This window comes from Buteo buteo, chromosome 5, assembly GCF_964188355.1.
Source record: "Buteo buteo chromosome 5, bButBut1.hap1.1, whole genome shotgun sequence".
Lineage (NCBI taxonomy): Eukaryota > Metazoa > Chordata > Aves > Accipitriformes > Accipitridae > Buteo > Buteo buteo.
In genome coordinates, this window is record NC_134175.1 from 8,377,931 (window position 1) to 8,405,153 (window position 27,223).

Genomic DNA, 27,223 nt, shown 5'->3' on the forward strand with positions numbered 1-27,223 from the left:
GCCACACCGGGCGTCATCGCATCCCCCACTGAGCCACGGTATTGTCCGCGGGCACTTGAATGCACCGGTTTACGGCGTTGTGATTCTTTCACAGCGGCGAGATGAATATCACTGGTGTATGTATGGGTGGGCTGCGTTAAAGAGCTCTTTCACGCTGGAAGTACGTACCTCCAGGCTGGAAAATTAGGGCCGTGGGGTTGGCCAGGGACATGCTTGTACTGGTCTAGAGCGAAGCTGGAAGCAGGAACAACTTCTTGCAGGGATTTGCTCTGAATCATTTTCTCCTGCTACCAAAAGTAGGTTATCAGGCTTTCAGTCCATATGCTCCTTTTTTAGGCTTTTTTTCTTCTATCTTCTTGCTACTGTTTCAAAAAGAAAAAAAAGCCTTTATATCTGTACAAGCTCTGGAGTAGTCCTGTGTCCCGTCAGGTCAGCTCATCTGAATCTATTTTTATTCTTTAACTGATGAACAGCTGTGTACAATATGTGATGGAGAGAGAGGGAAGGAACAGTGCAACTTGCACCCCTGCCATGCATCTACCTCCACTTTTGCTTCAGCACAGAATAAATATTGGTGCTTTTTATCAAAGCCGCTGTACTTGTGTGCTAATCTTTCATCTTGTCGCTTCTCTTGTGCTAGTTATTTATGACGGTACATGGTCCTCATCCTGGAGATGCTCTGTGGAGGGGCTTCTGCATAATCACTAGTGCTTCTCACCTCCATCTCAGACCCAGGGCCAGATGCTGCCCAGTGCCGTGGGCTGCTTGCCTGAACTTTGACTTTTCCTCTTGCTTTTCGAGTTGGGCAATATATTGCTTGTCATCACAAGGGCGATGACTCCTGCTCCCTCTGAGCCCTGGCTGGTACCCTTCAGTGTTCCCAGAGCATCAAACACTGTGGCTTTCTACTATGCGCTGGCGCATATGTGCATGGATATGATTTATTGTGGGTTTTCCCCTTGCTAGACTTGATAATGAACACTCGAAGAATCGTTGGGGAGGCCTTGCTCACATTGAGAGGCTTGATAGTAGATTTTTATGACTTTTTTTGAGGGTACTTGTGCATGAAGTTGGGGTTTACAGAGAGAGGCTTTGGTTCACAGTGGGATTCAGGCAGTGAGTCCTCTTTGAGCCGAGTGCTGGTGCTCCCCTGGCTGGTGCTATGGGACTGCACGCAGGATTTAGTGTTTTGGGACCGTCTGTAAGTGTGCTGCTGAATTCCTGGTGTCTGGAGACCACTAAAGATATCCTGGGAGATGCAGTAATGAACAGAGCAACACACCGACAGACAGATCGAGGCTTCAGAAACAAGCTTGCCCTTCATGTCAGCCACACTACACTTTTTACCAAAGCTCTGGGGGAAGAAAGGGAAGAATTTCACAGATAACCCAAGAATTGAGATTTTTCAGGCTTTGTCAGGTCAAAGGAGGTTTGATTTTCAAACATGTTGCTGTCACATGCATGTCAGTAGAGCAGACAGCACCCAGCTGATTGGAGGGTGCAGATGCAGATAAACCTGCTGCCTGATCACCTGGACCAGCCCAGGAGCTGAAGTTGCCTTCACTCCTCGGTCCTCGGCTTGCAAGCTTAGGAGCTGGTGTGAGTTTGTCTATCAAAGCTGCTGCCGAAGGGTAACCTTGCTCTTCCAGTGTCACCATCCAGCACTTGTCCCACTTCTCATGAGTTAGGCAAGAGGTGGAAGAGATGCTGCTGCCTTGCAGGGATCTCAAGAATGTGAAAGGCAAGGGGCTGTCGTACGAAGTCAATGGGGCTCGTTGTGTTTGAGGAGGGAAATGTAGATATTGGGAAATCCTCTTTTTAATTGCAGGGGTTTAATTTTCTGAACACGTTTGAGTCTTGCTCATCTTCCAAGGCAGATAAGCTGAACAAGTCCTCTCTGCTTTATCTTATGTTTAATTTACTTCTTTTCAGAGGGGCATGGGTACCATGGGACATTAACTGCCAAAGGCAGATGGTTTTGTTTGGGGTTTTTTTTTGCTGCAGAGTTTGGTTTGGGGCCAAAAGCTCTTTATTTCCCTGGGTATCTTTGAAGGGTTGTCAAGTGTCATGTTCCCTCCCCATTCCCCATCTCGCTGCCTAATCCTTTCCCATAAGAGATAAAGGGAATGCTCGCATAGGATGCATGTGTTTCAGTGGTGCTTTTCTATGATGAGATAAGGTGAAATACCGTCAGCTTTGGAAAAAGAGAATAAGCGACCAGGTCTAGGTACACAGGCCAGTTTCTTAGTGTAATTTGGCAACCCTATAAACCATGCAAACTAGCTTAGAAGAAGGTAAGTGTGCTGAGTGTGTTAATCGTAGCTAATCTAATTAACTGCAAACTTCTAAGGCAGCTTTCTTTGCACTTCCAGGAGCAGCTCTGCTTGAGGGGATAATTGTCTCGGAAGGTTCTTGCTGGAGATTTACAGTGGTCAGGGATACCCCTAAGCTGGCCCATGGTTTTATTGAAGCTGGGGCAGCCTGTCTGCTTTTCTTCCGTCTGAAAACCAGGGGGAAAAGAAAATGATCTTTTTTTCACCCAAAAGTGCGAAGGTCACAGAACTGGCTAATCTGTGTGTTTGCTTTTTTTTAGGTGCGTGTTACTATGACGCTAACCAGTCGATGTATGTGTTTGGTGGCTGCACACAGAGCAGTTGTAATGCTGCCTTCAACGACCTCTGGAGACTTGACCTGAATAGCAAGGAGTGGATCCGGCCCCTGGCATCAGGTGAGAGGTGGCAGATGTTCAACTCCCCCACCGCTTTATCAAAACTTACCTTGTCCCCAGGGCTGGCTGGACTGATTCTGTATTTCCCTGCGTGTTTCATCATTATCCGGCTGGTTTTCAGGTTATATCCTTTTTTTTTTTTTTTTTTGCTGCAGACTATGTGTATCCTTGTGCCTGTGGCACCACACTGGGTTGTTTCTCTTTGGAGCAGCTGCTCAGTGCTGGTTCGTGCCATGCAGGATGAGTGACACTTACCTGCAGCCACAAGAGCCTGTGTTGATAAGAGTCGTCCCAAAGCTGAGAATTTTTTTTAATAACTTTGGTAGCTGCCACTTCAGGTATTTGAGGAGTGGAGGAGACATGCCTGTGCGGGCTGCCCACAGCAATGGGGAGAGCGTGGGAAAACAGGTACATTCCTGTAGTCCATGCGCTCTGAGCAGGGCAGGAAAACGCCACAAATGATTTCCCACACTGGTTTGTGTACTCAAAATGTCCTATGCGGCAGACTTGTTTTCCATTTATTTCTGAATTTGACTAAAATAACTTTGACAAAGGCAGAAGAATTGGGGGAAGCTCTTGGGGGGGATGGGGGTTAATCATTAAGCTAGTCATTTCAGCAAAAGCTTTACATTTAGCGAAGAGCAGGAAGAAGAAAAGGAGCTCAGCATCCACCAAGCACTCCTTGCTGGCTTGTCTGCTTGGGTCCAGACTCCCTCTGACCCTGCTTCATGCGCTCCAAGTATTGTGGATTACTCAGTTATTGTTTAAAGTCATATTTTCATGTCTGACACTTTTTTCTTACAAAGTCCTCCAAAATCCAGATGTTTCTGCATACTGGTGTTATCTGGGAATTGGTCGGGTGTCATTTTGAAATGTTAACATGTAACTTGGTGCTTGATGACCACTTGCTGGATATCAGTCTACACAACTCCTAATATTTTGACTTGATTTTTGCATCTGCACATCCACTGTATGATGCCTACAGGTGAGAATTAAGCAGTCATGGACTTTAAATGGAGGACAAAAACAAACCACAGTCTACATGTATGTGGAAACTGGCTCTTGCTCTTCCTCCTTCCCTGCTGTAGCACTCTCCCTCTGCTCAGGGGTGGAGAAGACACTATGGGTAGCATAAACAGGATACTGGGTGATGCAGACCTCTGCTCTGACCCAGGACATCTATTCTTGCAGTCCAGCGAGTTCTTCCGTCGGATTGAATATGGGGCATGACTCGCAGTCGCGTCAACGGGTCCAGCTGCCGGCACCCAGCTCTGCTCAGTCACTCTCTTGGTATTTCGCAAAGTCAAATTCCCACTGCCTTACTAACAAATAACACTTTTAAAAGAACAAGTCCTGTGGGAATATGTGTCAGAGTTAAGTCCCATGGGAAGATCCCCCGAGGAAATATTTCTGCATGCTGTCATGAGCGCGTGTAGTGAGATGGGATCGCAACTGAAACTTCAGGCAGTCTCACCAAACAGAGAGCGCTCTTGTTCCTTGGTCTTCAGAAGAGATGAGTCACTCCGCACTTGTGCCGGTGGTAGTTTCTTACACATAGCTGCTTTTTTTTTTTTTTTGTGTGTGTGTGTGCCCTTAACCAGAGGGTTGGCACCCGCTGCCTGGGAAAGAATAGTGACTGGAGGGGGCAAAAGCAGAGAGCTTTGAAACTCAGGAGTCAGATGTAAATAAGGCAGGAGGGATTTATTTTAAAAGAAGAGCTGACATTGATTGATTAATGCTCGCTGTGTGTGCAAGCTAATTGCTCGTGGAGGTTGAGGAGGAGTTCTCACACCTGGCCCTATGGTCTCTATAGGCTAGGTCTTGCTCCAGAATAAGACAGCGGCTTTTCAACAAGGCCAGTTTTTGCTCAGAGAGGTTTGATCATGCTCTACTTGTGCCCTTATTAAGCATGGGCATATTATCTAATGAGACCTGGGTAGAGCTACCTAAAGGGAACAGGAGCGTGGTGCCAGGGCCGTGCTAAATGCCTTGGACACAGCTCAGGTGAGCTGAAACAACTTCATCCCTTTCTCCTCTCTGAAGGGCTTTTCCAGGAGAAAACACCCTTTGTTGTTGTTGTTTGTTCATACCTGTTTTCATTTGGGTTTTCTTACTTGCAGGCATTAGATGACATCAGAGCTGGATAATTCACCTCCAGCCTGAGCTGCTGCACTTCACCTAGGAGTAAATATTTAGCCTTCAAAGAAATAATTGGCCCATGTTTCTTTAGTCTCCGAGACGGAGGAGGGAGATAATTGCTTCAAAAAAAACTAATTTTTGAGGTTTCAAAGCATTTTTTTGCTTAGATCTAAAACAATGGCATTGGCTTTCTACTTATTAGGCTGGAGCAGAACAAGAGAGTTTAATGCCTAGCTTTTATGTAGGGCTTTTTACTGGTGGGGCTTAAAGGTCTACAAAGGAGGGTGTAAGGCAGCGGGATCTCTATTTTAAGAACGTGAACAGGAATGCCTCTAAACTTTCTCCCTCAAGCTCTTCTGGCCACTTTGGAGCTACTTTCCACCTCCTCCACTCCCACATATGAGACTTGATGGAGCAGGACGGGAGCGATTATTAATGGCCCATAATATGTGGGAAGCCTGCAATGTTATCCCAGGGTAGGTGGTCCCTGAGAGGCAAGTGCCTTTCTCCATGTGTTGGGGATGCTTTCTTTGCCTTTATTTGCATAATTAGTCTGGGCACTTCTTTGACTTTTGGCCTATTTGCACAGAGGAGAATCTGATGGAGGACTGGAGGTGGTTTATGCTGGAGTCTGTTTATCCAGCTAGAGGCAAGGGTTAGTCTTGACTCCTCTGTAACTCAAGCTGCAGCACGCCGCTCTTGCAGCAAGGGCGCAGGCAGGATGACTTTGGCGGCGATAGCCTTCTGGTGCTCCCCAGAAAAGAGCTTTTGTGCAGTGGAAATGGCCAGGAAAGAAACCAAACCCCATTTGAGATGGAGACTCCCAGGACTTAATGCAATGGGTAATGCAAGAGCTGCAGGGGTTCCCAGGGCAAGGGCTTTGGTGTGGGGTTGCTGACGCCTGGACTTGGCTAACCCAGGATTTGGCCCTGGAGCTGCTGCACCAGTGGCCCGGAAGGTCTGTCCTATTTCCATGCAGGTCTGTGAAACTCTCTTGATGAGAACCCCTCCATCTCTGTGAATAAAAAGTGCTGGCAGGCCCTGGGAGAAGCTGCCTTGGCCATCAGCACCGACCCAGGCCCTTTACCATCGTCTGTGTCTCCTGCTTGTGTCATCCTCAGGCTGCAGGGGATAATTTATATGCAGAATTGAGAGCGTATCCCCAGGCAGTTATCCTTCTGGCCTGCCTGTGCTATTTCAGACCGTGTGTTTCTGCAGACTTTCTCCCTTCCTGTATTTGTTAGTTTATATTCCTCAGGAGCCCTACACTTGGCTTCTGTCTGCCAGAACAGTACAGTGAACTGGGAAGTACCTTTTTATACATCAGAGAGGAAAATGATGCCAGTAGTTTTGCCCATGCTCCCAGGGACTTACGGGACAGAGGTGGAAAGCTTTTCTTTTTAAACCGAGACTTTTACTGTGCTTATATAGTAAGGAATTACTATAAAAAGACCAGGTCTTTGCAGAGAGAGGAATGCTAGCTGAAGTCCTACGGGGTCTGTGCACCCTCCCTGTTTCTGCTTTATCATCCTCAGCCAAGCGTGATCCCCCCCTTTGATACCCTCTTCCCTACAGCTATCTGGGAAGCCAAGAGAGCTGGAAAGACCCCGGTCCCCCATTCACAAAGTGTGTTTTCCCGCTGCCAGGCCATGGTATCCCACTCAGATATCAGGAGAGTTCAGGAGTCTTGTAGCTCTGCTTTTCCTGTTTGCTGCAAAAAGGCTCACTGTGTGGCTGGCCCTTCCGCTGGGAGGGGGGTAAACCTCCCCAGGACTTGTTTCCTGGTGTTTTTGTCTCCCTGCAGTCATGCTGCATTCATTTTTGCTGGGGAAATGGGAAAGCTTTTCATATGTATCTCAGGATTTCAGAATAAAAACAGGCTTGAAGGCAAAACTCATTTATTAGATGCTCTGATCCTCTCTGTCTGTGTTCACAGTGTCAAGATGTAGCCACATCAGAGCAGCTGATCCTCCCTGCTTTAGCCTGAAAATGAGTAGAGGCCTTCAGCCTAAAGTTTGCACTTAAAATCTTGTGGGTAGCCTTAACGCGACACAGTAAGTGTGCAAAAAAACCTCTCCCACGTCGGTTCCTCTTGGCCCTTTTTTTCTTCCAGGTCCCCTCTGTGTTTTGAGTGGGAGCTGCTGGAGTTTGAGGATTGGGTTTCCCCTTGTGAGCTGTGGGGAAGGTGCCTTTGATGGTGTTGTGTCAACAAAACTAACAGCCCAAAGGAGGTAGGAGAGACTCTGCTGTCACCTGCCTGAGGTGGTTGTATCAGATGTGGTCCCCGTGCGGTGGGAGGCTCTCTTGGCTGAAGGAGAAACCTGCCCGTTAGTTGTTGAGCGCAAACGGAGCAGTTTGCCCTTGACAAAGCTGAGCAAAAACCTTGCCCCAAGCAAAAAAAAAAAAATATAAAAAAAACCCACACCCTGTTTTCATCATCTCCTTCTAGAAAACAGCGGCAAGTTTTCAAAACAGTTGAAGTTTGATAATGCTGGTCCTGATCTGGAGTGAGTTTCCTTGTGGCTATGTGAGCTTTGTGGAGCTGAAAGGAGACATGAGCCACAGTGAAGGACCAGGGAAGGGACAGGTCATGCAGCTGAGATCCAGCAGACATCCAGCCCTCTGCATCTGTAAATTGGTGCAACACCTTCCTGCATGGTGTAAATAACTTGCAGGATTTGTGGCTGCAGGGCAGTCCAAAGGATCGGTGGGGTTTCTAAAGAGTAAACAGTTGTTAGAGTAGTGGGAACTGTCTTGCATTTGAGTTTAAAACCCACTGTGTCTGAAGATCTTCTGAGATCGTGCAGATTTAGTCCTTGCATTTTGCATGACCTTGTTTCTGAATAGCAGTAACCAGCTGAGACTCATGACTGAAATGCTGTGTCCTGACCCCATATTGCAATTCTTCTGTTTCCGTTGCAGAGTGACTTGCCTCGTGGTAACGTAGTGAGTGATCTAAGGCACATCCTTGCTTTAGGGATTAAAAAAAAACTTCAAAATCCTGACCTGCCCATGCTGGTAGCCTCTCTAGAGCAATATTTCTCAATTTGTGGACTACTGCCGGTCCCTGAGACACCATTTGTGAGATGTTTCTTAGCAAAGCAAACACATTCCCACGTACATAATGAGGGAAACCAGGAGAAGCAGGTTTTGAATATAAACTTCCAAAATTTAGCCCAACTCTTTTCCACTTACAGCCCTTGAAGGGAGGGCTGCAAAATGGTCTGTGTGTACCTGTGTGTTTCTGAACGCGGTGCAGTGTTGAATGGCCCTTTTTAATTGAAGGCATGCCTAGCATTTTATCAAAAACTTGGGATCACCTTGAGCATGGTGAAGCCGTGTTGTAGCTGCTGGCCTCCTGGGAGTGAAAAGCTGATACCTGGCACAGAATAATGTCTCTAATTGTGACTGCAGCTACTGGCTGCAGGTGTCTGATACTTCAAGGTAGAACAGGTTAATGAAACAGATGGAAATCCCTCACAATATGTGGAGTGTCTTTCTGCTGTCACAGTATTGAATGCAGCCTGGAAGAGAGGAAAGCTGTTCTCCATTCTCCAGCTCTTTTCCTGATGTGGTTTGTTTCTTCCTCATGGCTCTTTGAGTTTAGTAGCAGTAGGGCTTATTTCTGCCTTCGCAGAGCTAAAACTTTCCGCGTTATCAAAAAATCCCTGACTTCCCCACCATGACCAAAATGCTCTTTGAGCCCTCAAGCCCCGAGTGACTTGACACCATTGGAAACTGCCTTAATTCTGGTGAGTCTGCTGCCTGTCTGGAGCTTGCTTATCACGCAGCTAATGTCTACCCTTCTGAAACAAAACCACGAGCTTCTGGGCTTCATTCTATGCCATCCTTTCGGACAGATGCTGTCGCTGCATGGGTTGCGTGGAATTGCTTTCTCCAATTTAAATATATTGATTTTTTTTTTTTCCCCTTTTTGGGCTCACAGGTTTACAAGGAGATGAGTAACCATTCCTGCAAAGTGGTAGTAGCTTTTGACAGCCGTATCCTCCAGCCTGCTGTTGTCCTGTCAGAGTGGCAGTGACAAGGAGCACTGAAGGATGAAGCCTTTCTGAAATTTAAGCTGCAGTGCAGAAATAAAAAGGCAAGGTGCATCTTTTGAAGAAGAATCCTGGTAACTAGAGAAATCTAGCTGGCAGTATAGAAATCCTACAAAACACAGCATGCTGAGGTCATCCTGTTGCAAGTACGCAGAGCAGTACCTGGGCTGCTCCCAGGTGAAAGCTGCATCTGTGCAAACATTAAACAATTTATATTGCAAAACACAACATTGCAGGGAGTGGGAACTGGGTTTGCTGCATTTGGAAACAGCAAGCTACGCCCTGCTCTCCAAAGGAAGCAACATCCCTGAATATAGAGTTTAAACTTCATTACTGCCCTTCCAGAGAGTGAGCCCAGAGCTTGTTTGGCAGGCTCTGAGCTTCGGCTCCACAGAGCTCGGGTGTTTCTTGGTGCCTTTCAGTCCCTTGGTTAGTCTGTGTGAGGCAGACAGGATGCTAATTCGTTCCTTTCTTCACTTGGGTCGTTTTGAAAAATGTGTCTAATGAAATTTGTGTTGTTAAATATGAAATATTTCAAGGGCAAGAGATGAAAAATCAGCAGGTAAAGGGGTTTGGGTTTGGTTGTTGGGGGGGGGGGGTTGTGGTTTTGGTTTGTTTTTTGTTTTTTGTTTTTTTTTTTCAAAAGCTGTGATGCCTCGTTGGGAAAGCACTGCTTGTGTGTGGAGGGCTGGTTTCCAGGAGATTAATCCATCGCTGTTTGGGTTCAATAGGATTGCTCTGCAGCAGTGATTAGATGCCTAATCTGAGTGGGTTTAGGTTTACAACACACATCTACTCTCCCTTTGATTTGCCAGGCCCTGTCCTTCTCTGTTCTTGTGGCCTCTCTGGCTGTTTGCGTTTAACCTCTGAAAGCTTTTTGTTGTCTGGATCCGTCGTCTTCTGAATCATGCTCATCCAGCATCACTTGTGGGGGGGGGTAGGTCTTGCCCCTCGGGATGGAAACCCTGCCACGACTGACCCAGCAGCATTGCATGAATTATGCCAGGGATGCAGAGGCAGAAAACGCACGTGGAAATTGGGCATGCGATCTGCTGTTTGCAGGGATCTATCCTTGAAATGCCTTTGCTGAACTAGGCAGGAAGAGCTGAAAGACTCCCCTTTTCTTCTTTGGGTTCTGTATGGTTCTTAGAGGCTTTCTGCCTGGGAATCTGCTCCCTACAAAAAAAAGGCACCTGCTTGGAGAGGGCAGTTGTGTAAATGCTTCAGAAATAAAGCCGTTAAACTCTTTAGCTGGTCAGCGTGATAGGAAATGTATGTGGACTGCCTGTACCAGGGTAAAAAAAATACCTGTGCCTCCCATTCTTGAGCACCACATCTGAAAACCATCTGCTGCATGGCTTTCTCCATTCCTCCTTCCCTGTGACTGGGCCTGGTTGCAGCCTGCCCCTTGCCCCAGCTGGTGTTGAGTAAGTTATCCTTATTGATGCACCCAAGCCAAGTTCCAGCAGCATTTCCAATTACTCCCAATATCCACTGAGGTCATAAAGTCACTCCATAACTTCATTCCCCTCTTACAGCTTGAGGGTGGAGGGCAGAGTCTGTTCAGCAATTAAAATGAGTGACTGGTCCTCACCTCGTCCGCAGGGACACCAGGGTGCTGCTGCTGTTGCCTCTCCAGCATCCATGTGCACAGCATCACAGGAATGCAGTGCTGGAGGCAGGCTGGAATCGCTTTGAAGAAGCTAACCTGCCTGCACACGGAGGTGGGAACGGGCCCAGGATTTGGGGCCAGCAGCAGCAGAGCCGGCTTGCATCTAATGAGCTGTCACGGTGATGCTGAGACTTGGTAAAGGTGGTTTTACATCAGCAGGCTAAAGCAACTGGTGGTTTCTCTCTCCCATTCCCTGCTCTGTGTGCCACAATAGTTGGAAGTTCAGCAAGTTTTTATCTGCAGATGAAACATGGCAGGGGAAAACAGTCCCTGCTGTGGGAAGTTTACTCCTCAGAGCAATGGCTCGCCTGCTTTCGTCAGCAGGTCAGCGAGGCATGTCTCTCTGACCATGGCGCTTCCACAGGGAAAGATGCTTTACCCCTTGGATGCCCTCCTGTCCTGCCTTGGACACTTCAGCCTGATGCAGTAGGAGTATGTGGAGCAGGGAAAACAGAGGGGAAAATGCAGCAGAGGAGGCTGGGAGAGAAGTGGCTCGAAGGGAAATGATGTTTTAAGTGATGATCTGGTTTTCTGGGGACTTGTGGTTCCCTTTAAGGCAAGGGAAGAGCTGAACATCTGTTCACTGATGCAGAAATGGAGTCAGGCAGGAGGAGATCCCATGCATCTGTTTATCTTTGAGCCCATGGGTTTGTTTTAGTCCATAGGATGCTGGATCTCCTTCACTAAGATCTCTGACATGGAGAGCCTGGGGCTCTGTGTAGGCTGCAATCAAGACAGCCCTAAAAGAGGGGAGCTGGTTTTTCTTTCCTTTCCTTGTTGCAGTTCACAGCTTGCTGGCTGCCACCCCTTCTTGCTCGTGTTCGAAAGGAGACACCCAGCTGGTCAGAAGAGCTGCCAGGAGTTTTGCAGGAGCGCTTGCTCAAATGGGAGCTGGCAACCTTGCTGTGGTAAAATGCTCTTGTCTCCTGGATGATGAGAGGTAGAGGGATTTATTCAGGATTTTTAATCCACCTGTACGGCATTTGTCTCTAGAAGCTTTCTTGTGTCTCTCTGTGTGGAGCAGCCCTTCTTAAGACACTATCAGCATGGATTGAGCAGAAAGGCATGAAAAATTGCTTGTTGCTTTAACCTTGTCGGATTTAGATTCTCAGAGAGAAGCTCCCTGGGCACGGGTCCCTCCAGAGATTAACAGAGGAATTTTTCCCACTATCACTTTTATCAGCCTCCGGGGCGGATGTGGAGGATTTTTAGCCTGGTCCCCTTTTGTGATGCACAAAGGTAGCCTTGAGCAGGGACGGGGCAGCCGGCTGTCAAGGGCTGGCTGATACATGCCACTTTTCAGTGTCACAGGTAGTGCATGCTCATTTTAAATATGACCCCCTGGCCATCTGAAAATATTGCTGACAAGCATGCTATACCAAAATTGGGGAAAACTATTTGCAGCCCTGTTGGTAAATAAGAAGTCCACAATCTGCAAAAATAGGCTCCTGGGGTTGGGAGTCCTTATATAGACAAATAAGTAGTTGTGTCTTGTTGATGGTGCTGAGCATCTGGTAGCTCCCAATGAGTTTGGAAACTTCTGAAGGTCTTGTACAACTGAGAGTTGGGTACCTGCTGTTGAAATGATGAGTAGAAATCTCTCCTGCAGTACTTCTTCCTCTGCCTCGGAAAGCCAGCGCCTGGAGAACAATTTGCTTTTTAATGGTCTCATAGTGCAGGCCTGTAATCTTGCAAACCAGTATTTTCCTAAGCAGAAGTTAGGGTTGATTTTGTAAGAGCTTTTTTTCCTGTAAGTTTTTTTTTTTTACTTCCAGGTGTCTAACTTTTTCCTGACGCTTGATTTCACAGCCCTGGGGAGAATTTTATTTCATACAGATATCTGCTCGTCCGAGTTTGGCTGACTGGAGCCAAGGTATTTGCAAACTGTCGGGAGGCTGCGAGAGCAGCCAAGGCATCTGTGAAACCTTCTATTTTATTTCCTTTTCAGGAAAAAAGGCTTAAAAATATGCAAACAGGCGCCCCAGCCACACATACCGGTTGTTTACATTGGTGTTGTCTCAGATATAATTAATGCATTGCACCAGAGAGGAAGCTGATAGCCTGAACTGGCTCCTGCCTGAGGCTGGTGCTGTCATCCTGACCGCTGCCCTGGGCGAGAGGCGAAGGAGGTACCAAAGCATGATGGAGGTCTGTCTGACCATGAACTCACCAGTCATTTTATATCGAAGTAATTCTTTTCTTCTCCCAGGTCTGTGGCAAAGCCTTCCCTCCTCGGCAGGTACATTCACCTTCGGGGCCAGCTCCGTTTTGGGGTTAGTGAAATAAAACCCTGCTGTCCCATGGCTAGATAAGTCTTGTCAGCTGGGAAGGAGCTTTGAGGAGCCTTTGGAAAGGTCCTGCTCAGAGGCTTCGGGCAGGCTGTGCTGACACCTATCGGCAATCCTTCCAAGGCATCCCAGCCAGCAGGCACGCATCCCGACTCGAGGTTTTTCTTCTTTAAGCTGCTGTTGTACCTTTTGCATTAAGGACCCTGTCCACAAAGATTATGTATGTATACTCAAGATTGAATACACAATATTCACTTTACAGTATGTCCTCTAGCCAGCATGATGTGCTTTTAAAGACTTTAAATGCTCGCAGCCTGATTTTATATCTTTGACAAAAGCATCTGCTGTAAAATCTCCTTAAATCTGGTAGGCATGCGGGATGACAAAGCACTAGCTCATCCTAGTCTGCAGTCCAAAAGGTGAATATTTATTCCTGACATGAAATATTTAGCAAGTTTGGCATTAAGCACCAGATTTACTGGAACGAGGGCAAAAAGCGCGCTCCTTATGTGAAGAAAGTGTAGTACAGGAACCGATGGCTTGAAAATTAAAATAAGGGAGAAGAACAGCAAGTGAGGGAAGAGCTGGTTAAAAGGAAGATCCCTTCATGTGTTGTACTGGGGCTTTCAGTAGGGAGATGTCAGGTTTTTAGTAAGTTGCTGCATTTTCTTTGCAGCAAATTTTGTGACGAGCATAGACCCGCTCTTCCCAACACTGAGCTTTTTGCATTTACTCAAGTGGACTTTTCTGACTGTGCCCACAGGATGCTCTTTAAAGGATGGTTGAGGCTTTTTAGCCCCGTGGTAGCTATAACCTCACTAAATTACACAGCAGCCATTTCCTGAAACACCAGTAATTTGGGGGTTCTCCGATGTCTGCAATGCCTCTGCCGCCTCCCTCGTGCTGTGGCAAACGAAACAGGAGTGTGACTTGAGTGAAAAGTGTGGAGCTCAGCAGAGCTGGGGCACGCTCCTCCGCTAACCCACACATACCTCCGTCCCTTCCCTACAATTAGCTGGTTATTACGGCGTTGTGTAGTCTGATACAGCAATTTCCATCCCTCCGTTTGCCTCCTGGAGGGAAGACGAGTCGCAGGAGCTGATCAACCCTTTCTCTCCAAGCGTTGAGCTCTTTAATTAGCATCAGAGCTGTTTTGTGTAGGATGTCAGACTGTTATTCAAATCACTTGAAAGTCTGCAGGGTACAGTATCACTTAAGGACGGGGGAGAACAAGTATTAAAGCAGAGAGAGGTGGATCACTGGCTGGCGCTTTGATTCCACCCACCTAGAGAGAAAAGCAGCTTTTGCAACAGTGGCACCCTTTACCGCAGGGCCAAATCTGCATTTCCCAAAACCAGGTGAGATGATTGCAAAGGGGAATTAGGGGGTGACCTCACCATAAGGAGTACTTGGCACCTTGGAATGATGCTGCTGGTGAGAAACGCTCAGGATAGAACCTAATAAAACCTCTCCTGCAGCATGGAGGTGCATGAATTGCAGCAATCCTTGTTTGCAAGCTATTAAGGGATAAGGGGGCAAAGCCCCGGGGCGTTCTGGCACTCTTATCTCGTAGCTGTTTGCTCAGCTTGCTGTGTAAGGACATTTTTGCCGAGCATTAGCACAGAGTGACTCAGTAATCCTGTTGCACAGGGTTCAGAGGGCAGTGCCTCTCCTTTTCAACAGCTTTATCGGCTCGGAGTCACAGCATGTAAGAATTTCCCGGGTAAAAAAAAAAATGACTGTGACATTGCAAAAGCTTGGAGGTGACTTACCCTTCCCGGCAGGGATTTCTGCCTTCACCTTGTAAAGATTGCAAGAAACCAGACCTTTGGTTTGACGCCGTGGGTTTGACTGGGCTTGTACCATGAGCCTGTGTCATTGTAGGGTAGAAATTCAACACTGAGAGCACTGCAGAAACACTCTCTCTGTGTAAACATTGGGGGGGCTGCTGTGGTTTGGTTACATGCCCCCATAACTTGCCACAAAACCTCCGTAATGGTGCACAGATATTTTTCCCCCACTACCTGAGAGGTATTTTGCAGGCAGCAGATACATGTGCCTGCAAAGGTTTTGTTTCCCTCTTTGGGAGACAAATCAGATCTAGTTCAATTTTTTTTTTTTTAAACTCTTGCAAAGCTGAATTCCTGTCTACTTCCAAGCAAGGAATTTTATTTTTTTTTTTAAGCCAAATTTGAGGGAACACTAAATCACATGTGGCTTTGGTAAGGGAAAATGATACTTTCCTGGCTCTTAAAAGCTTTAAGGTTTAGGCAGGCCCAGTCAAAGCCAGTCTGAAGAATGTTCATAATCCTAATACCCTGTTTTGATTGTCTTGGGGGATAAAAACAGGTGAATGTCAGATGCCGGATCCAAGGCAGCTGACCAGCGAGTCCTAAATGTTGGGGTTTGACTTAGTGAAAAGAGCCAGTGTGCAAAGTGCCATGGAGATGTCCGCGCTTCTCATAGGAGCTCTCCTTTGGCATCTCTCAGATCCGATGCTAATGCTGGGATTGCTGGGATGCTCATCCTATGTCGGTCATGCTGTATTCTGGCCTCTGGGCTGCTACTCCCCAGCTTGTCATCTTCCCTTTGTGAAACCTCACAAACTGCTGGCAGGGGAAAAGCTTTTGGGCAAATCTGCAGACTGCTGCGGAAAAATTCCGGCTAGCCTGGGAAGCAGAGGGTTTTATTATTTTTTCCTTCTCTGGTTTCCCTTCCCATCGAAGGGGGGAAATTTGGGGATTTTATGCTGTCATCCAAGTTTGGAATGGACCTTCACGTGATGGAATGTATTCGAGGTAATCCCTCAGCTTGGGTAGATGATGGTGCTGGGGTGGATGAGGTTTCCAGGTTAGGACCTGTGATTTGGTGTCTTTAAGTCTCTGCCAGCCTAAAGGCCAGGCTCATAAATCCAGACTGAGCATCAGGCCCTGGCTGCTGCTGGTCTGTCGGAGGCAGCAGAGCAGGTTTCACCCTTTGCCAAGCTGTCGGGGACAGCGCAAGCTCTCCATTTTGCATGCTGCTCCCCCAGAGATGTATATAGTTTAAAACAGCAACAGGACAGCCGGCTCCTTCTGCAAGGAAAGGTCTGAGACAGGGCTTTTGTAAGTTGGAGGCAGAGTGCAGTAAGTTCAAGCTATCCTTTTAGCCTCATTTCTGTTGTGGCATCTGACAGCTAGGTCAATTTTTTTCCCCTTCTTGAAAGGAATTTGCTTTTTACCACTTCTTTTTTGACTCTCCCTAAGTAACACAGAAGCTCCTCGGGGTGAAATCCCACAAAACGTTTTGTTCTTCTGCAGATGGGTTATACTGAAACACTCCGACTTTGCAGAGGTACAAACCATTTGGCAAACACCAGCATGGTCACCAGCAAATGTTGATTTTCATACTTGATTATGCAGGTTCAGCATCTCCCTCTGGCTTTTCTTTGGGTTTATAATGTGCTCTGCTGATAACATACCCACCAAATTAAGCACATCCTTGTGATGGGACATAATTTATTGAACAAACATCATTTGTTCGCTGGGAGGGGCCAGCTTTGGCAGCATGGCTTGAGCTGTGGTGCAGCCGGACTATCACCTTGCCCCTTTTTTTGCTGGTGCAGGTAGTGGCTGTTAGCCCCGAGCCCTTCCTCAGGATGGTTTCCTATGCCTTTGGTGTGCAGATTGCAGGTGGCTTTTGAACCGGGGAGCTTGGCTTCCTTTGTGCGTTGAAATCCACTGGCTGCTGGACAAGCTCACTTTAATTTCTCAGCTTTGAAATTGGAAATGTGGCTGTGGGCCTGTTTTTGTTTATCCTGGCATGTCGTGTAAATCGAATTGGCTGGCAATGACTGTGATCAGCTCGCTGAAGTTGTAGGGAGAATAGCATCGTCTCTTGCTGGAGCTAAGGTGGCTTGAGAAATCCATCAGATCCAGCAGTAACGGCTCCCGGTTGTTATCAGTAGCTCTCATCTCCTCTATCTCCAGAAATCTGCCGTAATAAAATTCCTCCAAATGTATCCCCTTGACACAATCCCAGAACTCTTTCCATATCTTAACGTTCCCCCCAAGACAATGCAAACTCTTGGCTCCACTCCAGCGCATCTCTCTTACAATATTTCCCCAAACGATATCGATCTGAACCAATCCTTTCATCTGGGTAATCCCATCAAATCAGGCACACACACACCCCCCCCTTCATTTTTATTTCAAGCTCTACTTGGTATTTGGTTTTGGAGTTGCTCAGGTCTGCGCCTGCTGTAGGTAAAAGGCTGGTCTGGAAATTCGTGTTACACGTGCCGTTACAGCCAGGCTTTTCTTTTGTGGTCGCTGAGCTCTGCGCGTGCTGCTCTGGTTGCATTAGAGGGCTGAATAAATGGGCTTTAAAAAATGCTTATAAGTACAGATCCTAAATAGACAGATAGCATCCAGAGCTCATGTCAGAGGCAATCAGAGGCTGGCATTTCTCTTCCAAGCATCCATGGAAGCCGGAGATCTTTGTTTGTTTGTTTTTTGAAAAGTATGTATCTCCTTTGTGAGCCAGGAAAATCCATCAACTGGAAAAAAATAGCTCAGATCAGCTTTTAGCTACTCATCCCTACTGAATAAACAGCTTCAGCTGTGAAGAGATGTTGCCTTCTATGTTTAGGAGTATTTAAGTGTGCTACATGCTCTGTGTGCTTGAATTTTTATCCTCAAGAAAAGATAATCTGATATCAGGCTGGATGGTGTTATCAGGGTGTGGAGCTTGGAAGCCCAGTGAGGAAGAGCCCTCACTGGGAGCAGTGGAACCCAGTGCAGTTAGCTAACGATGTTCTTCTGCAGGCACTTCCGTCCATGGCGAGGAACAGAAGCCATTTCATTTGCAAGCGTAATCCCAGAGAGAAAGAAGCCCTCCCATATCGAGTATGTTCCTGCGAGTCTTTGAAATGCCGCTCGAGCACATCCTCTAAAAAGCATGGACTTTGAGCAGGTCATTACGAGGGCCCCACATAATTGAGCCATGTCCCTTTGATGTCCCTGCTGCCGTCCTTGCACTCCTCCGCATACTTGAGACCTGAAGTCACAAAGGCTGCCAGTTGCCTTCCCCCTTCGCCTGGGCAGGGCAGGCGTTGCTCTGCCTCCCTCGATATGCTCCTGCCCTTCCCTGGGACGGTGGCAGCAGCACCCAGCAGCTCTCCCCTGCTTCAGAGATAAGTGGTATTAATTTGCCAAGTTTCAGCCGCTCTTTGTCTACGTGTTTCTACTCAAAACGCAGGATCGCTGAAGCCCTCTCTGGTATGGCAAGCTAGTGGTACATCTTTTTTGCGGATAGCATCTGCAGATATCCTAACTGGCTGGAAGAGGCTTTGAGAGGCCAACCCTTCTTTGACTTGTAAGATTCAGATTTTTTCCTGCACTGCAGAATGAAACTCCGCTCATTTACACCCATACAACATCCAATAACAGGCAAAGCTTCCTGAAAAACCAGGTCTAGCCTCTGCCCTGGGCTGTTTACATGTTGTTGACTCATTTGGGAACCGTCTCAGTGTCTGAGGCTGGGGTTGACCTTCAGGTTACAGCAGTAGGAGGGTGGCTTTTCTCACCCTGCACCATCCCAGACCTTTCTGAGCAAAGTACCAATCTGTTTCTCCATCCTGGGATGACTCTAGCTAACCCTTTTTGTTTAAAAAATAACCCAATTTAAACCCAGAACCTTTCACCCCATGCTGCCTTATGGCATCCTCGATGGAGAAACCCAGCCAGCCGATTCTCTACAAGTCAGGTAGAAATATTTCTAGCAGTCTAGTTTGTGATGCCAAGCTTGGGAGAGCAACTTTGTGCTCTGCCAGGGAAATATGTAGGCTGGAAAGCTGCTGGTGTGGATTAATGAATTGCACACGGCTATGGAACGAGCCAGGAAAACTGGAATTTGGGAACAAAGAGTAACCAAATGTGACCCTCTTCTGGCACTTTCGTCTTTAAGGAGACCTTGGGTATAGCTCTGGCCACACTATGCGTGTGCACCAACACAAGAATTGTCTCCTGCACAACTTTATTCCCTTTTTTCCCCCATAGCTGTATACTTGAGAGCAGCAGCAAAATGTGCTTTGTCCCTAGTGAAAGGCCCAGGGACCCTGTGGCCATCTCCTCTCTGTCTAGCTGGGGATTGCTTTTTGGCTGGGCTCTTACCACCCACCACCTGGAACCCATTGCAATCGAATTGCTTTTCTCAGCTGCAGCATCTAAAAATAGATGCTCTGGTTTCTTTTAAAAATAGCCTCTGTTCTGCATGTCATTACCTGCTAAAAATGTTTCTCAAAGTCTTATTAGGACATCAGAGGAGAGAGGTCAGTTTGGTATATCAGCCTTTTTGCAGAGGGTGACGGTGCTTCTGTGGCCACGTGCGCAGCCTTGCCCTTGAGCTGCCCCCAGTTCCCGCAGCTAGGCACGCGCATCAGTTTTTTTCGGGTGATGTATTTATGATTATTTTGAAAGTGTGACTGCAGAGGTGGAGGAATCTGCCTGGTGCTGGTGACAGCCGTGGGAAGGAGGATGCTCAGATGCGTCAGCTCTGGCTGGAGCAGTTTTGGCTTTTCCTGGGAAGCAATTCAGCATCTAACACATCAGTGAGGTAGTGACACAGCACCTTTTGCTGCCGGAGCAGTTAGGGTTTGTATTTTTGCAGCAGACCGTGGCCAGTTTCCTGACACAAATTCAAAGGGATCCAATCCTTTGATAGTTGCCGTTGCAAAGGGGCTCTTTGCATCGAAGTTGCTCTTGCTCCAAGCTGGTTAAGGAGCGATGCAGTGGCCAGGGCACAGACAGCAGGCAGCGGGGTTGTAACAGAGCAGCAGTAGGTTGGGAGGCGAGCTTGGCCCTTTGCTATGCTGCAGGAAAAACTTCAGCATGCACGGCGTTTTCTGAACACAGCATATCGCAATGGCACTGAGCCCAAGAGGTCGTGTCGTCTTGCTTGTGCATGCACCAGTCCTGCTCAGGAGGTCCCTGGCCCCTGCAGAGCCTTTTGAACCTCAAACAAGCCAAGCAAAAAGTCCCTTTAATAATTTTTAGAGGAGCACTTCATTCTGCGGACTCAAGGAGTGACTTGGTTCACACAGCAAAGCGTTTAGGGTATAATCGTGCTGCTGGGCAAAAAATGGAGTTTGGTGCATGCTCCCGCTCTGAGTACCTGAGCGATCTGCCATGAGCGACTCCGGATGCGTTAGAATTGGTATTCATTCTCCCTCCTTCCTTGGGGAGAAGTTACTAGGTATTTGGAGGTAATTATTGCTTTTATTCAGTGCTAAAGCAATAATTTCAAGGGATACATTTGAAAGCTAGCAATTTCCTGCTAGTGAGTGACAGATGTTTTGCCATACATGAGATGTGCTTTCAGGCTCCTACTAATTATGATGACACAAATTGGCAGTAGCTTTCTTCCCAGGCTCCCAACTCTAATTTTGCCTTCTTTTCTGCTATTTTGTTTTTTCAAAGGTGGAGTCTCAGTGTTGTCACACTTCAGTAAAACTGATGCAGAGTTCGGTGCTTGTGTTCAAGTGTGGTTTCCTCACCTTCCCCTTCTCTGCCTCTGCCCAGGTTCATATCCCTCGCCCAAGGCTGGGGCCACGCTGGTGGTCTACAAGGACTTGCTTGTGCTTTTCGGTGGGTGGACGCGGCCAAGCCCTTACCCTCTGCACCAGCCAGAGAGGTTCTTCGATGAAATCCATACGTACTCACCCTCCAAAAACTGGTAAGAGCACATCTGGATTCAAAGCCCAGGCTTTGATCCTGTAAGAATGTGTCTATAGTGCAGCTGGAGGAATGCCAGAGGGTGTCTCTCCCAGCCTGCTTGGGAAGCTATGCATGGTCCTGGTTTCCTAGGTATGTCTAATCCTGGTGTGTCTGCAATGCTCTTACTGAAACAAACAAACAAACAAAAAAAAGAACCAAAAACAAAAAAACACAAGAGCACACCAGAGACGTGGGCATGCTGCTGTCTGGCACCTCTTGGGTGGTGGTTGCTTCCATATGGCTCTCGACTCCTACCTAAAATATGCCAGACTTCCTGAGTGTTCCCAGCCAGCCAGGTGGGAAATCTGGATGTGAACATTTTAAACGTGTAATCGATGTGGCTGCACGACAGTGAGGTCTTTGAGGAAAGTAGGAGATAAAGCCTTAACTCCTGGAGGTCTTGCTTTTGGCGATGGTCCAAAACTCAAAGCTCCTGTGGCCCTCCGAGGGAGACTTGAAAAAGCATGTATCCGCACCGTTTTAGAAATCTCTCTGCCTTTACAGCTCCTGGACTAAAACATCCAGCACTGACCGCGGAGATGGCAGTAATTTTCTTTTTCCCTTTAAACACCATTCGGCTGGTTTTAGACCAGGCTTTCTCACTGATGTTTGTGTGTGAGAAAGGAGAAAATGCTGTATCAAAGCAGCGATGGTTCCTGCTCCTCTTTCATTGAGAACTTTTCATCATCAAAAGTGTCAATTATCCAATGCACTTTTGGGCAGTGTCATTAGAATGCTGTAATTAAACTGTGTTGGAAATAATTCAGGGGGAACTTAATTGAAAGGGGCGATATTTCCAACCTGGCCATGTGACTTTGTCATGCTTTAAAAATGTTTAGTACATTAGTATTTCTAATTAGTTTCATTATTATTTGGATCTTTGGAGGTTTTCCCTGAGGTTTTCCTCTGTAGTGTGTTCTTGAGGACTTTGCCGGCCCCTGGGATTTTTCACTTTGCCATTCATCCAGCGCTTTTCTTTCTGACCCAATGGTGAATGTCTTCCTCCCTCTTTCCCTAGGTGGAACTGCATCGTGACCACCCATGGCCCCCCTCCCATGGCAGGACACTCCTCCTGTGTCATCGAAGACAAAATGATCGTCTTTGGGGGTTCACTAGGATCTCGACAAATGTAAGTCTGAGGTGAGGGTATCTGACAAGCGCTCCTGCAAGCAAGGAGCATGTTGTAGTGGTCCTGGGGTAGCTCATAGCATTTTGGAAGGAAATCTCTGCAGGGTTTTGGGGTCTGCCTGCTGCCTTAGCACACCCTTCACCTCTTGTGGCAAATCCCCTCAAGGCTCCAGCCCACAAAAAACCCAATTCTGTCATAAAACTGTGCCCTGAACCCGTGTTTCAAATGCCTGGAGGGCCTAGTTGTATTGTCAACGCTTGTTGTCTCATCCTTGCAGGAGCAATGATGTCTGGGTGCTGGATCTCGAGCAGTGGGCTTGGTCTAAGCCCAACATCTCTGGGCCCAGCCCTCACCCACGAGGTGGCCAGTCTCAGGTGAGCTCTCCTTCACTAGCTCAGCACCAACACACGCTGCCAGAGATAAACCAGACAGAGCTTAATTTCCAGCTTCCAGGCAGCTCTCAGCAGGCTGCCTGAAAGCTAGCACCTGATTTCAGAGTTATCTTTGCAGCCTTTGCCCGACGGGCCCTTGTTTTCCCTAGCCATCTGTTCTGTGAGGGCGCACTTTTAATCTCCCTAACGCTTAGGCAGGTACTGTGCCATTTCTTGCACATGACTCAGAACTCTAATGAGCATTTCTAGAAAACAAATTGCTATTTTAACCCAGCAATCATCCCCTGTGGCATTTAAGATCAATGAAGTGTTATCACAAGTTGGTTTGGCTTGAGGCCCTTTTGATTGCTCCGCTCTCCTGATTCTTGGTTCCAGCGACTCTGGATTGTACCCATTCAAAGCGCAGGTCTGGCAGCACCTGTTTTATTGCCTGCCCGGGGCAGGGAGCTTGTGGGAGTCACCCGGTTTGATGCAGGTGTCCCCGTTGCAGCTGGCATCCCTGCCTTCTCTTCATGGTCCCCAGGAGGATGGTCAGTGGTTCTCAGCGTGCGGTTCATCTCAGCCTAGCAGGACACCCAGAAGAGATTGGATGTGTCATGCCTGTACGTGCCTTTCCATCCACTGGAAAAGCAGACTGAGGGACTAGCTCACCCGCCACCAGCATGTAACAAATACTGCTGCAAGCACATGCCCTCCTAGACAATCCTTCCACCTTCTCCCTTATTTGAACAGGGGTGTTGAGTCCCTTGTTGTTTGGCTTAGCTTCAGGAAGGGTAATTGCTCTCCTCTGTAAGAGGAACTGGTTTGTGAGCTGTTTGGGACAAGGCAATGGGGTGAACCCTGCATCCCGCTTTGCCTCGGGCCCAGCAAAACCGGCTCTCCATCCCAGCTCCACTCCTCATCCCGGGGCAGACAAAATTCAGCAGAGTCTTTGCAGCTGAGAAGCTGTAACCTGGCTCTGTCTGCACTCGGAGGCTTTGCCAAAAGCACCAGGGATGGCTTCGCGTCCTTCCAGGTCTGAAACACTGTTCTTTACCCCTTCCAGATCGTAATAGACAACGAGACCATTTTAATCCTCGGTGGCTGTGGTGGTCCCAATGCAGTAAGTATCCTGGGGGGAGCATGAGCATGAACTGCACGCATCTCGCTGTAACTATGAGCCCTGGTTGCTGGACTGGGGAGAGGGGGGACCCTGCCTATTACCCAGGTGGCATTTTATTCTGCAAATCTGGGCACCCACCTGGTAGGTTTTCCAGAGAAGCTGTCTAGCTATTGCTAGAGCTGCTTTAATTAAGAAAAATCACCCCAGGCACTATCTGAGCAGCTTGCCGAGTTTAACTGAGCCTCAGAAGAATTAGCCCTGATTTTATACTGGGACAGAAGACGGAGATGAAGGGATTTGTCCACGGCCATACTAGGGCGTAGTCACTCCTGGGTGGTCAGATCCTGATCTGGGTCACCATTCCTCTGTCTGCAGCAGCAAAGCACTGCTCCTACCTCTGATGGGATGATCTCAGCAACAAACCAGGCTCCTAAATCTTAAACCGGACTCTTAAATCTGTCATGCTTTTCTTCACAGCTGTTTAAAGATGCCTGGCTACTGCACATGCATGCAAACCCCTGGACGTGGCAGCCACTCAAGGTGGAGAATGAAGACCATGGAGCCCCGGAGCTGTGGTGCCATCCTGCCTGCAGGGTACGGATGCAGTGGGGTCTCTGCTCTCTCATAGACATCCGTTGATCTTTATTGCCTGCCCAGAATGCTCCGTACCCCCTACTTTTTCCCCAATACAGTGCAAAGTGTCATCCTGCGGTTTGTAACCCATTATCTTCCCTTCTCCTCTTCCAGGTGGGACAGTGCGTCGTCGTCTTTAGCCAAGCTCCCAGTGGGAGAGCCCCACTGAGTCCCAGCTTGAACTCTCGCCCCTCTCCCATCAGCGCCACACCACCCGCCCTGGTCCCCGAAACACGGGAATACCGCTCTCAGTCTCCTGTCAGGAACACGGACGAGGCTCCCTGCGTCAATGGCCGCTGGGGCACCCTGCGACCCAGAGCGCAGAGGCAAACACCTTCAGGATCCCGGGAAGGCAGCCTCTCCCCGGCCAGAGGGGACAGTTCCCCTGTACTCAACGGTGGGAGTTTATCGCCCGGAGCCACGGCAGCCGGCGGTGCCTCCTTGGACAGCCCCGTGCAGGTTGTATCACCCAGCACACCTTCCGCAGCTGAAGGATACGACCTAAAAGTGGGGCTCACCCTGGCGCCACGACGGGGATCGCTGCCAGAGCAGAAAGACCTGCGTTTGGGATCCGTCGATCTGAGCTGGGAACAGAAACCGGCTTCCATCATCTGCCAGATGGATGGTGTGGAGGGCAGGACAGTCGGCACAAGTGTGAGGAACCCCCCTGAGCAGACCAATGGCATCCACACGCCACCCCACGTCGCCACCTCCCTCCCGGGGGCCGTCTCCCCCGGTGCGCTCCGGAGGAGCTTGGAGGCCGTCAAAGCCCTCTCTTCCAAAGGCTCCTCGGCTTCTGCGGCATTGAGCCCTCCCCTGGCTTCTTCCCCGGGGTCCCCGGGTGCCGAAACGGGCTCGGCGGTGCGTCCGGGCTCTACCCAAGGCGATGGCCATTCCTTACCTCCCATTGCCCGCCGCCTGGGCCACCACCCTCCCCAATCCCTCAATGTGGGGAAGCCTTTGTACCAGAGCATGAACTGCAAACCCATGCAGATGTACGTGCTGGACATTAAAGACACCAAGGAAAAAGGACAAGTCAAATGGAAAGTGTTCAACAGCAGTTCAGTGGTGGGGCCGCCCGAAACCAGTTTACACACGGTGGTGCAAGGCAGAGGGGAGTTAATCATATTTGGTGGCCTCATGGACAAGAAACAAAACGTGAAATACTATCCCAAAACTAATGCCTTGTACTTTGTGCGAGCAAAAAGATAATGCGGCCCGAGCCCTTTGCCGCCATCACCTTCTCCCCTCCCTCCCTGTGGCTCTTCCCTCTCCTTTCCAAGCCCTTACTCTGTCACGCAGGTGTTCAAACTGTGAATTAGGGAGCAAGAAACCAATAAAGTCCAAGCAAAACCTCCAGTGCTGCCCCGCCGGTTCCCAGTAAGACCCCAGTTAAGCAAATCGTGTTTACAGGCGGGGAAGGACCCACGCCACTGCGATCCAAGCCAAGGATTTGGGGTAAGCAGGTAGGGAAATGTGCCATCCAGTATCCTCTTGAGGTTTTTTATTTTCCAGGGGTTTGAGAGGCTTAATATCTCTCTGAAACTCCTTGTAGGATGTGAGTAAAAGTGGTTTTATATGATCAAGCCAAATACCGGCAGGCAGGAGGCTGTTAGCTTGTGCGCACTGATTATTTCCATGCTTGACTCCGTAAGGAAGACAACAGCAATACCCCACCAGGAATCTTCCAGTGCTGCAAACCTTTGCTCGACACAAACATGATGCCTTTTTTTTGCCTCTCACCCCTTTGGCCTGCCAGTCTCATTCCTGTCCTCCGTCCAGGACCATAAGAAAGAAGGGGGGGACAGGTTTTTTGTGTCAAAATGCCAAATATATTAATAATTAGCCAGGCATTAACCTCCTCCTTTTCCTGCCCTGTGCTGGATCAGGCTTTGGGATCAGCTCTGATCCCTCCTCCTCAGCAAAAAAACACACCATCTAAAAATCCAGTTATTCTCCCAATGCTGAGAAATTTGGCTGCCCGTTCCCTTCTAGACTTGAAGGTTTTGGTTTCACTCAACAGCCCAAACCCATTCAAGGCTGAACCAGCACCTTGTAGCCTGGGACCAGGATGTTTTTTTCTAGTCAAAAACATGAATATTAGTCAATCTTGAGGGTGTGAGCAGCCCCAATAGCAGTAACTGCACCTCATCTTTGCACATGCCTCCTTCTGCAAAGATTAAAACAAATTAAAATCCGAAGGGATTGAACCTGTGCGTCCTTCTGGGACAACCTCCCCCCTTCCCTTTCCCCCCAAGATGATGGGGGGGTGGGAAAAATGGGTGGATTCTGCCAGGTTTTGGTCAACAACCTCCAGCACCCGAAAAGTAGGGAACCCTCCCCAAACCGGCAGCGCCATGACGTGGCCCCTTTTCCCTTCTTCCCCCCCCCCCCCCCCAGCCCCTCCATCCCCACTGAGCTTTTTGCCGGTCAGAGCCTTAAATCACATCCCAGCCGCATAGGGATGGGGAGGGTTTTGCTTCATCTGCGGCTTTTCCACCTCTGTAAATAAATCCCTCGTTAAATCCAGCCTCTCCCACTCCAATCCCAAACGTATTTGATTTGTCCTAAGGGAGGGAAGGCAAAATGCAATTTTTACCCCCAAAACCTCGGGACCACCTAGGGTGATCTTCACTGTGAGGAAGGCGGTCGGGGCTTCGGCATCGATTCCCTCCTCCCCTTTGCATGTCTCTTGTCATCCACCCCAAAAATGTCAAAAAAGGGATGGAGGGTGGCTTGGCGTTGGGTTGACATCCTTCTCCTTGCGTGGAGCATCCTTCGAGGGACGTTTTCCCAACGTTTATGTGGTCTCCATCCTCAACCGGTCCCAAAATCCCCCTAACTGGCCCCAAACCTGCTGAGTGGCTGGGGCCATCCCTCTTCCATCCCCAGCGGTCGCGGAAAGGCATGTTTTGCGCCGTTAACAATAAATTCGTCCCAAAATTTTGACACTCCTGCCACGTGAGCCGCTGGTGCTGTGAGCGAGGTGTGTGTGTGTGTGTCCCACAACTCAGGTGTCCCCCCACATCGTTGTCCCAGGCTCGGCCAAGTGTAGGAATGAAAAGCGATTTTCGGTGATATTTAAAATCTTGTGTACATTTTGGGGGGGGGGGCGGATAATGGGTTCCCCCCTTCCCCCATCTCAATGAATTTTTAGCAGTTTAACAAATAAAAAGGAAAAGAAATGGATGGTTGGTCCTTTTGGGGAGGGGGTGGGGGGTGGAAATGCTGTGGAGGGAAACCCCCACTGCACTTCCCACAAGTTTGGGGGTGAAAAGGGGGATTGGGGGTCTTACTGGGTAAAAATAAGGGCAGTATCTGTGCCACG

At 48.4% G+C, this 27,223-nt stretch overlaps 1 protein-coding gene across 7 annotated transcripts in view; it reads left to right on the top strand.

The window, feature by feature from the left end:
* The window catches only part of FBXO42 (F-box protein 42), a 50,096-nt gene extending 23,026 nt beyond the window's left edge, over positions 1-27,070 (top strand). For 6 of the 7 annotated variants that reach the window (XM_075027584.1, XM_075027583.1, XM_075027588.1 and 3 more), the window contains 7 exons: positions 2,594-2,728; positions 20,445-20,598; positions 21,658-21,768; positions 22,046-22,142; positions 23,206-23,262; positions 23,740-23,856; positions 24,010-27,070. In XM_075027584.1, the coding sequence (XP_074883685.1) occupies positions 2,594-2,728; positions 20,445-20,598; positions 21,658-21,768; positions 22,046-22,142; positions 23,206-23,262; positions 23,740-23,856; positions 24,010-25,107 (1,769 nt within the window). In that variant the 3' untranslated portion in view covers positions 25,108-27,070. Of the gene's footprint in view, positions 1-2,593; positions 2,729-12,496; positions 12,837-20,444; positions 20,599-21,657; positions 21,769-22,045; positions 22,143-23,205; positions 23,263-23,739; positions 23,857-24,009 lie in introns of those variants that run through there. The other variant, XM_075027589.1, reaches the window with a different exon arrangement.
* Positions 27,071-27,223: the final 153 nt, after the last annotated feature.